The 12,092-nt window shown below is 33.7% G+C and overlaps 2 protein-coding genes across 2 annotated transcripts; one reads left to right on the top strand and one right to left on the bottom strand.

Annotated features, from left to right (window-relative positions):
- Positions 1–264: 264 nt before the first annotated feature.
- HELRODRAFT_89295 (hypothetical protein) lies at positions 265–7,307 on the top strand (the record flags this gene model as incomplete). Its single annotated transcript, XM_009030475.1, has 4 exons — positions 265–401; positions 2,813–2,855; positions 3,058–3,218; positions 7,151–7,307. Coding segments are annotated over 4 exons (498 nt in total), but the record flags the coding sequence as incomplete, so codon positions are not given.
- A 1,249-nt stretch (positions 7,308–8,556) lies between these two features.
- Positions 8,557–10,498, bottom strand: HELRODRAFT_181248 (hypothetical protein; the record flags this gene model as incomplete). The annotated part of the gene is made up of 4 exons (XM_009030495.1): positions 8,557–8,716; positions 9,026–9,216; positions 10,144–10,247; positions 10,348–10,498. The coding sequence occupies 4 exons, from the start codon at positions 10,496–10,498 to the stop codon at positions 8,557–8,559; spliced, it is 606 nt and encodes a 201-aa protein (XP_009028743.1).
- Positions 10,499–12,092: the final 1,594 nt, after the last annotated feature.

Raw genomic sequence — 12,092 nt, forward strand, 5'->3', positions numbered from 1 at the left:
TTTAAATGATACGTTTTTTGGATGAGTTTTTTGTAATGTTTGACGTGAACAGAAACTGACAGATAGAAATAAATCGATTATAACTTGACTTCATTACATAAAGCCTACTAAAACCGAATCTGTGTGCAAATTGATAATTTAATATTTTGTTGAAAATATGCATTTTGTTTTGACAATTCTTTGCTGTTAAAAATTCATTTTTTTCATTTTTAAATATTACAAAATGCTTTTCAATTTTATCTAGAATATCCAACTTTTGCAATAGATGTGAGACTGGTGGACGGACCTAATGATTACCGAGGTAGATTAGAAGTTTACCATGATGGAGAATGGGGTACGGTCTGTGACGACAATATAAGCTATCAATTGTGCATCGTTGTTTGCAAGCAATTAGGATATGAGTAATTATGTTTATAACATTAAAAATTAAATTGTGCGGTCACAGCTTGATTATTTTTGTAAGATCTATGTAGTTTTTATAAAATGAATTAGTTTCTGAATATTTGTGTTTAATTAACTTTTTTTGTTGTGCAAATGTTTTCTTCAACTCGATATAACACAACCAACTAAAGGTTTTCCGACGTCTTCAACTAATCTTGTTCGACAACTGACAAATTCACGAAACCCAGGTTTTTTTTAGTCTTTGTTAATGCAGCTGGACATACGCAGAACCACTTACAATGTTACTAAAATATCTTTTATTATGTTCTTCATATCTTCATCCATTGATTTGAAGCAGCCATTTTCGTTACAAAGGCTGTTTATCCTTTTTACACGACATGGCCAATGACAACCAAACTGGAACAAAAACTTCAACAAACCGACATGAAAATGCCTCGATGGATGCAACGAACTAGTCTGAAGTACCACATCAAATCTACCGAAATCTTGCGTCGTGCAGTTTTAGATGATATAATGGACAAATGCTGGCAACACCGTCTGCGGTGGTTTGGTCAAGTCAAACGAAGTGGAAACAGTGCCATAACTTTTCTTGCAGATGTTGAAGTACTTGGCATACGTCCCAAAGGCCGTCTAAAGAAGTTCCGGTCGCAAACAATCGAGCAAGACATGAAAGCTCTAAATTTAAATGAAATGGATACAACTGATCGTCTAATTTGGCGCAAAAAGTTGATGGCAAAGAAAACAACGTCCTACCTCGGGAAACTGGGTTTCTGAACGCAAAACGAAGATTGATTGACACGACGTACTATCGACGGCCTTTGAGACGTTTGCCAGTTACTTCAACATCTGCAAGAGAAGTTATGGCACTGTTTCCATTTCGTTTGACATGACCAAACCACCGCAGACGGTGTTGCCGGCATTCGTCTTTTATATCATCTTAACCAGCACGACGCAGGATTTCGGTAGATTCGATGTGGTTTTTCAGACTAATTCGTTGCATCCATCTGAGCATTTTCATGTCGATTCGTTGAAGTTGTTGTTCCAGTTTGGTTGTCATTGGCCATGTTTCTGCACCATATAACAAGACCGGACGTATCACAGATTTATAAAGTCTTGATCGTAGTGGTAGTGGGATGTCACGCCGCATCAATATAGAGGCAAGGAGATGCCATTTATTCCAGGCTGCACGTATGCGTGCTCGAACGGCAGCTTCAGCTGTTCCAGTACAATCCAGAACATCCCCTAGATATTGAAACGATGTGACTTTCTCTACCTTAATGGCTTCCAAAACAGTACTATTTCGAATTTGTTGTTGTGGATTGATGCAAGCAGGACAAACAAAATTGGACACTTTAGATAAAGTACCAATTATTTTTGAACAACGTTTGTGACACCACTGGTTACACTGCTGACACTTGGTTGAATTGTTACCTACACCAGCTTTACAAACTGAACAGGATCATCGTCCAATAGCTGTGGATTGGATGATTTCACCAGTGCTCATTGCTTTGATTTTGCTTATGTTGACTTTGAATCCATGATCGGCGAGTCTGGTGTTCCAATCTTCAAACATCTGTGCTGCATTCTGCTCAGACGTTGCTGTTAAAACGATATCATCAGCATATATTAGATTCCAAATGTCACCAGTGCGTATCGGTTTTGTGATTTCTTCCATCACAGTTATAAATAACAGTGGACTGAGAATTGAGCCTCGGTGAACTCCAACGCTGATGTCAAATGCATCTGTGTTTCCAACCGTTGTGCTGGCGAGAGTCTTAATATTCGTATACATTTCCATCACAAGTCGAACAAGATATTCTGGAATGAGTTCACACGACGTACACATGTATTTTATGTGCACGCGTAAGCACCGCGTCATATACGCTGAGGTTGTATTATTATAAGCTCATGAGAATTGAGTACAAGTCCTTAAAATCGGTGCATGAGTCAACTCAAATGTAAGTACCAAGTATTATTGAAATTTCACTGCAGATCATTTCAACTTCTTCGCCATAATTAAGTTTGACTGCTCACCACCTAACAGGCGTCTTATTTTCAGTTACATTATTTCAGCTCGGGTTTATCTGTATTTGCTACTTTTTTAACATTTTTTCACCTTCCAAATGACCAAATTATGTCTTTATATTTTTTCGTGTTAAACTCTGCCTTTTAACGATATCACCGAGATTAAAAAATTTACAAAGTTTTTCATCAAAACACTAGTTTTAGTTTTGTAAAGGTTTGAAGAAAAAAATTACTTGTTTTTATGATAAGATGTTAGAATAGCTGTAGCATAAAGTTGGCTGAGAACTTTAAAGCAACTGAATGACTTTTCATCTACCTTTTTAGTTTTTGTAGACTATGAAATAGCATTGTATATGCATAATTTACACTTGTAAGGAAGTTAAAGCTTGGGTGGTGCAGGAACATATGTTCACGCCTTTTCATATGCGGTTTATAAATTTTTATATCGATCGCGATCTTATTTGATAAAAATATTTTTTCACATATGCAAGTGGTTATTAACATTTGTATTATTTCATAGTTTATAAAATTCGTGAATATGAAGTTTTTTAATTCCATTAAACTAGTAAAGGTTATTGCTTAAGCGCTGATGACACTACGGATTGTGTTTTGGATTTTTCCTTTCAAAAGAATGAATCCAGAAGTCCAATTTGGCTTGATGAGGTTCAATGTTTCGGGAATGAAAGTAAATTGGAAGACTGTAGAAAAAGTAATTGGGCGAGTCATAACTGTTATCATTTTGAAGACGTTGGATGTGCTTGTTCTTATAAAGGTTTTTCCATTTTATTAATGTTAATAAGTTACATTAAGACATGTATTGATTGTTAAAAAACAAATTTTTGGTCACAGCATGACATAATTTATGTATGTTTTCCAAAACGCATTGTCAAATTTTAGGAATGATGCTCAATATGTTAAGCGCCAAAGGTCTGCAAAATATTAAAAACCATTGGACGAACGATGAGAAATGAAATGAAACTGCCGGCGTTGCCTTTTCACACGAATTGGAGAAAAAATTATTCCTTCGGAAAGCTATAATTATTTTAAATTAGGTTATCGTTATAAAAATAATGAAAAATTCGTTTAAACCTAAATATATGACTGATGACCATAATAAAGTAAAAAGTCAGAAACAATTTTACAAATGAATAGCGTGTTAAATTTAAATGAAAAAATTTGTAGAAGAAGCTAAATCGATCTCATGTTCAGCTGGTTTTTTTTATTCAGCATGAGAGTGCCGGTGGCGGATCGTGAAATTCATAAACAATAACACATGCTGGAACTTTGAAAAAATAAAAAAATAGTAATGCTCCATTATCTGATTATTTAAATGGTCATTTTCATTTGCTGAATATGAAATAAATTATATCGAATTATGGCAAGATTTCATTTCATTTTCAAAGTTTTTTCATAATCAACAACATATCAAGTAAGTGAATAAAAGTTATGAAGTTGAATATGCGGAGACCGCACTACATGTCTTGTTGTGGCCACCGCAGGTAGATATATAAATAGTTAATGAAATAAATAAGAAAAATAACTGAAGCAAAAAGATAATTGAAGATAAATAAGTAAATGTTCGTGATGTACATATATAGACATTAGATATATGACTAAAAATTTTTTTTGGCAATTTTTGGTTTCCCATGCCACTATGAGTGGAGAAATTCATTTTAAAACTGGAAATATCATTTGAAAGTGTTGAATCTTAAAAAAGTTCACCCCCCAAGGCTAAAAACCGTTTTCTCCCATCTATCTATTGTTAGACACCGACAGTTTAAGGTATCACAGCTTCAGTTTATTGCTGGTGTGATTTTGCTATATGTATGCATTCTTATTACATAATCTTTCATATTATATATTATATTTGTTATCATCACCTGACTTTTGATATTTTATAAACTTATTTTGATAACCTAAACTCGTAAGATTTGTTTATTTGTAGATAATTAAATTTACACTCAAATTATAACTCGACAGGACTATAGTCAAGATGTCTAACAATAGTCTTCTTTTAGATTCTATGATTTGTTTAGACCTCATGATCCATACCACGGTGGAAACATTTATTTTAGAAATAACTACATCTGCAAAAAATCGAACTTCCTACATCTACCATAAAGTTAAAATAAATCGATGTAACGTTGTTTTGTTAGCCATTAATAGACCGGCGTGATGAGGTGCGTGATGGAGTAATGGTTAAAGGCGCCTGGTCCTTTTGTTGCAATGACTCGGTCCGAATACAAAGAGATTCCCGCTTATCTTATGCAATGTGTGTGGTGCGTGTACGCTGTGTGTGTTTGCTGTTGATACCTCTGAAGCAAGTGCACAAGTGACCTTTTATAACCCTGTTTTATAACGAAATAATCAGTTTTAGAAATGATCACTGTTATGTGTTGCAATATTCTGATAACTGGTTGTTTTAACGTTTGTATAGAAAAGATAAACAATCCTCACAATGTTTCCCTACTTGGTGTTTTTTGTTATTTTAATTTAATAAACAGAGTTGTCAGATCCCATTGATGTTGATCCTTTAATAAAATTAAATAAGATGCATTTCAACACATGGTGAAAATTAGACAGAATCCAATGGCTCCTTGGTTCCATAGAGAATGCCGTCTACATAAATTCTTGTACAGTACAAAGGGAAAACGTTCTAGGAAAACTTTTTCCTGTGTGCATAAAGCAGAATGGATTGATGCTTTGAAAGCCAAGAACTGTCTTTTCTCAGATGAGATAATCTTTATTGGAAGGTGCTGGTTGGCAATAACAGATGCAATCAAAAACAAGTTTAGCATATATTAAATAAAATGCTTTGAAAAGAAAAAATCAGAATCTTTTCTGGGTGATGCGAATTTTACAGCAAAATCGTTTCAAAAACTTTTTGACGATAAATTCATTAAAGTAAAAAGGTCAACATTATCGGGTGTGAAGTCATTTTCATCTTTTAAAGAATTTCTTAATAATTTGTTTTCCAAATTTTCTGTTTTTACGTAGGTTGATATAAAAAAAGATGATTTACTATTAGAAAACATGTGCTCCCGACTGCCTACCGACTCTTATCTTTAATAAGCCCCTTATCCGGGTTTTTTACAGGTTTATGTTTCAACTCCGAAAATTCCTTGCGTCGTTTTAAACATGACATAGTTGCTCCTCTCTTGAAGAAAAAGGAATTGGTTGCGACAAGCCGGTCTAAAATCTTTCGTTTACGTCGAAGGTTATGGAATTTTTGGTAACTTTTATATCATCTAAGGTTTGTTGGCTACATATCAGTCCTGATTCGGGCATCATCATTTTAAAAACATTTTTTTTGGCGCTTTATGACATAAGTGCAGCATTTGACTGGATCGATCATAACATATTATTAGAACGGCTAAAAAAGTACTGCGGTTTATCAGGAATTGTAAAATTTTGGTTTTAATCATATTTAAAAAATCGAACTCAACAAGTTCTGTTCAACCACAATTTTTCAGATATACAAGTAGTTGTTTCCGGTACGCCTCAGGGTTCAGTGTTGAGGCCATCGTTAATTTTATTACATACAGCTGTTGTTCTTAAAATAATCGATTCATGCAGGTGACGTCCAGGTCATTATAAATGAACTACCAAGTGAAGTTCCAACTATGTTGTATAAATTCGTCAATTGTTTGAAAGATATAAATGCTTACATCTCGAATATACATCCAAAATTAAGTCGGTGAAACCCGCAACTAATACTAACTGAAATGTAGCAGCAGTTCTCCAGAATTGAAATTGGTTCAGCAGTTATTGATAATCAATTAATTAAATTATCTTCTAATGCTGTTAATTTGGGTGTTATTTAGGACCCTGAACTGTCAATAACTCATCAATACTTCCTAATCAATACTTGTCCAAATAAACTCAAAATGATCAAAAGATCAGAAAAAAATAATTCAGTATTTGATCCATGCATTTTTGCATGCAAGGTTAGATTATTGCTACAACAGTTTGATTTTTGGTTTACTGGACAGATGGATGGGTATCCGTGCTTTTCAAATCATACAGGATCGTGCAGCTTAGCTTGTAGCTGGAGCAGCAAAATTTGGTCACGTTGCTCAAATACTCATTGTTTGAGTGTCAAATAGAGAATTATTTTAACAATCTCACTTTTGATGCGCAAATGCATTAATGGTCTTGCGCCGAAATATTTGGTTGATAGATGCATTCATAAATCGTCGATTCTGAAACCGTATTATTTGCGTAGTGATGTAGAAAACTTCTTTCACAAACTTGCAACTAGTTTAAAATTGACTCATGAAATTTCTCTATTTCTGGTCCAGAAGTTTGGAACGGTTTGCTAAGTTTTTTGTGTCAACCCGGTCTGTCTATCCAGACGTTCAAGAAATCGTTAAAAGCACAATGCTACGTGAATCTGTTGGTAATCAGAATAAGATGGTAATCAGAACTGACAACAAATTTAGATCATTAATTAAAGGACCATGCAAATCGTGTTATAGCATGATGCTTGTATCGTGCGTACACGACAGTTTGTGTGTAGGTCGTGTGATGTGAACACTTCAAAAAATTCTATATAAAAATTTATTTTATTTTTTTCAGATGAGAACAAAGTTTCAAACAGTTGGACTAGTCCAGTAAACATTAGTTCGTCCGCTAAACAATCAAATTTACTTGATATGTCGTTAAGAAAAGTTGTTGACATGGATAGCAAAAGTACATGTATCGTGTCTCGTCATCAGATAAGACCTTTTCAACGGGGCATCAAATCAAGAGGGAGAGTCGAAATAAAATATGGGATTGGAAAATGGGGATTAGTATGTGGCGATGATTGGAAGATGGAAGAGTTAACAGTATTTTGCTCTTGTCTTGGATATAACAAGTTATTTTTTAATATTTTTTAGACCAGTTTTGCTATGTGGTTTGTATTATTTATAGACGTTTATGACTATAATGCAAAAAATTTAATCGCAGTTTTTTTTGGGCGTTCATAATCATAGGTAATGTAAAATAATTTATTTCCTAGGTTTAAAAGTAGTAAATTTTTGACACAATTTTTGTTGGAAACTTAGTTAAGTCGTTTGCGTTGATGTTTTATTCAGATCAGATAATTTTAGAACAATTTCTTTTGCCAATGGTCATTTACCAGAACGACCAATGATATTAAAACACTTGAGTTGCAATTCATCTTTTCACAAAAACCTTTGGGAATGTGACGATAGCTATAAAAATGTATCCTTATGTCGTGATGTAGCTAATGTTGATTGCAATTATAGTTTACACAGCTTCAACAAAGGTATAATGTTTGACAAATAAATCATTCAGTTTTCATATTATTAAAATTTTTCATTAGATTTTACACATTTATCATGCGTTGGATCATTGGTGACATGGTGTTTTTACAGCGAGTTACCAGTTCGAGTCAACGAGATAGTTATTGAGCCCCTGTGCCAAGACGTAACTAGTTATCTCACCAATTATAACATCATCTGTTTGAAAATAAATACAACTCTCTGCAATGGTAACTTTGAGGTTAAAACAAGATCTAAATTGTAATAGAATTAATTTAGTCAAAAAATTAATTATTCCTTTCAGTCAAACGGCTCGTTTATTGGTTATTGCTATAATATAACCATTCCAAGTCTATTTTCAATTCAGAATTTTTCATCAAGATTACAACTAACAAGACCTCGAATGTATAAAATCTGTTGTCGCATGCACAAACACAGATTTGTTGGAAGTAGTGTTAATATAAATAACAAAATTAATTATGTTGGTCAGTATTCTTATAACGTAAAATTATCTTCATTCCAAATAATCTGCACACAAATTTTCGATCAAAATGTTTCTCGTTTGAGTAGCAATGAACTATCAGGTTGTTTATTGTTGTGAAAATATTTAAATATTATATGAATAATTTAAATAAATAATTTAATATAATTTTGATGAAATTCTGCAAGTCGGTGACGAAATAGGATGTAGTGTAATCGGGGATTTTGCTGATAATTTCTTGCTGGTTGTTCAAGATTGTTACTTTCACAATAATAAAAAGGCTAACAATGGAAATAAATTTGTATTTTTCAAAAATAAGTAAGTTTGCAATTTATTACACGAATGGTTAATATTATTATCAGGGGTATTTATATAGCGCTTTTAAGATATAAAATTTTCCAATCGCTCAAAAGTTAAGTTCATCTGATGTTGTTGTTGTTGAATTGTTATACTTTGACTCTGCCTCGAACTGTCATTAGTTGCCATATTGGCATATTTGACATCGACGCATAGTCGAAACAAAGTTAAAGGTTGGATTGGGCTGTTGGGTATTTTATCAGTTTTTGAATGAGCAGAAGCAAGGTACTTCATCCACATATATCAATTTTTGAAATTTTGTATTTAAAATTTATATTTATGACATCTGTTGCCTACATATTGCGATATGATATAATAGAATTCTTTGAAAATAATAAATTTTGAACTAGTTCGCTACTTTTGAACTGCAGGCCGATCTTGAATCAATAATAAAATTTGACTTTATAATTTTCTGATTGATGAGTGAACAGTTTCGGATTCAACTTGAGAATAAATGCATAAATGATTTGACCAAATCAATGTTACTTTTCACCAGTTTATTAGAACGGATTCAACTTTTTCTTGGACCAGTGAGTTGCTATCAGAATCCATTTCACTTCTCAGTGGTTTGTTATAAAATTTACTTTTCACCGGAACCGTAAGCCAGTGTGTTACGGTCATATACTCAAAATACATATAGTGACCCTCAAACACACCGCGCACATTTTCAGTGCGCTTTAGGGTCTGGTGTCATTTTTCAGTTTCCATCAACAATTATTCATCAAATTTTACAATTTTTTATAATTTAATAATGATTTTCATTCATTTTTAAAATTTTTTATTTATTTAAATTATTTTTTGATTATTTTATTTTATGGATTTTCATAATATTCATCATATATAGTTGTTTTGTCTGGTCTCATATGAATCGTAACGATCAGAGACCATCATCATTGACAGGCTTCTCCCTGGTTATAACCATCTTCGCTTTCTGATGGATGATTTGCTGCTCAAATTTATATTTTCATTCATTTTATATCCACTTTCTAGCTGGTTTACGCTTGTTAAAATGTTTTCCAGCTTTCATCATGATGAAACAGCATGTGCAATATTGTGGCCTCAGCATGTTATAACCAACATTCTCCTGTTCTTTTTTATCAGCTTCCTTACATGCAAATACTGCATCCAAATCTGCTCAAATGTCTTTGGATAATTTTATGAAGTTTTTATATAAAAATTTGCAGATATATATATATTTATTCATCAGGTTATATATGTTATATGCTTTTTCATTTTTTAGTCAAACGTGCACCTAATGTTTAATTTTAAAATACTGTAGAACATTTGTTCTGAAAATAAAATCATTTTTCTCATGAAACGAATCAATAAGTGGAGCTAAACCTTGCCTATGAACCAAAAGTAAAGCATGGTAAATTTATATATCGGGAGTTGAAAACTTGCTAAGCAAAAGATTTAAAAAAGACTGCAACATCCATAACACAAATTTCATGTTTTTAAAGGGCTGTTTAAGGATATAAAAAGATGCGTGTGTTAAAATTGATATTAATTGTATTTTATCAATTCTGTTAATGGCTTTAGTGAATACATTAAGAAATAGCGATTCAACGTTTAGCAGTGCAGTGGCGCTAATTGACACGCTTCTTTGCTTACACGTGCAATTTCTTGTGACCACAACCTCCCTGTTGCACAGTTTCTATGCAAGAGGCATGGCAAACCATGCTCCAAGCAAGGTCGCAACAGTGTAATGAAAGCAGCTTAGTTCGTTTTAAATTTAAATGAATTCAACAGTTTCGCCGGCGCAACATCTATAGATCTGTGTCAAGAAGAAAGTAATATCTATCAATATGCCGCCACCTTTAATTGTTAGGCTGCACTTTGGCCGATATTTGCCATCACTTATTGGAAAACCTACAGATGGGTTCAGAAGACGCAATATAGTGCAGCCTGCTGGTGTATTAGATGCGTAGGATATTTCCGGGTGACGTTTAAATCCTGCGCCATGCATTTCCTGACTGCGTCTGCAAGCCTATATCATTTGAAACCTACTTTTTTCTGACTGGGAGCCGCCTGTTTACCATACGCGTTGACTCGTAGCTTATAGATTATCAAGGTATTTGCCTCTCAAACATCGCCTAGCAAACACACTATCGTACAAAATTGCTATATAATAACCTATACCGCTTTTTCTACTACCGCTGCATAACATATCGAAATATATATTCTTAAAAATATGTTATAATATATTTTATAAATTTAAAAGTATTTCATAAAATTTGCTAACTTTAGATTTTTTAATTTTATTACAATGTATGAAGATTTCAAAATAATTATAAAATTTTCAGATGCACATCTGATGATTTCAAGATTGTAATAGAGAAAAATCAGAATAAGAAAAAGTGGTCTTTTCGTTTTTCTCTTCCAAATTTCGAGTATTCGCGGAGACTTTATATCACTTGTCTTTGTTATGTTTGTGATTTTGTCCACGAAAAGAATTGTAACAGAGAATGTTACACAAGTTTGAACCAATCAGGAATGAATCAAACCGATGATTTTTTAACTCATATCAACGCAGTAGCAAAACGTCATCAGGTTTATTGTTTTCATTATTAATTTTTAAAAATGTTTGAGTGAAATTGAAAGTTTGAATTTAAATGCGCAAAATCCAGAGCTAACTAAACAATTCAGTTTTAAAACCATGTTATCCATAGCTTACGTTCTCAAAACCTATACGTTCTGGTGACATTTGGAATCTAATATATGCTGATGATATCGTTTTAACAGCAACGTCTGAGCAGAATGTAGCACAGATGTTTGAAGATTAGAATACCAGACTCGCCGATCATGGATTCAAAGTCAACATCAGCAAAATCAAAGTCAAACACTGGTGAACCCATCCAATTCACAGCTACTGGACGATGGCCCTGTTCAGTTTGTAAAGCTGGTCTAGGTAACAATTCAATCAAAATCAAGTGTCAGCAGTGTAACCAGTGGTGTCACAAACGTTGTTCAAAAATAATTGGTACTTTATCTAAAGTGTCCAATTTTGTTTGTCCTTTTGTCCTGCTTGCATCAATCCACAACAACAAATTCGAAATAGCACTGTTTTTGAAGCCATTAAGGTAGAAAAAGTCACATCGTTTCAATATCTAGGGGATGTTCTGGATTGTACTGGAACAGCTGAAGCTGCCGTTCGAGCACGCATACGTGCAGCCTGGAATAAATGGCATCTCCTTGCCTCTATATTGATGCGGCGTGACATCCCACTACCACTACGATCAAGACTTTATAAATCTGTGATACATCCGGTGTTGTTAAATGTTGCAGAAACATGGCCAATGACAACCAAACTGGAGCAACAACTTCAACGAATCGACATGAAAATGCTCCGATGAATGCAACGAATTAGTTTGAAGGACCACATTAAATCTACCGAAATCTTGCGTCGTGCTGGTTTAGGACGAATGCCGGAAACACCGTCTGCGGTGGTTTGGTCATGTCAAACGAAGTGGAAACAGTGCCATAACTTCTCTTGCAGATGTTGAAGTACCTGGCACACGTCCCAAAGGCCGTCCAAAAAAGTCCTGGTCCCAAACAGTCGA

The sequence above is a fragment of the Helobdella robusta genome (assembly GCF_000326865.2).
Source record: "Helobdella robusta unplaced genomic scaffold HELROscaffold_69, whole genome shotgun sequence".
Classification (NCBI taxonomy): Eukaryota; Metazoa; Annelida; class Clitellata; order Rhynchobdellida; family Glossiphoniidae; genus Helobdella; species Helobdella robusta.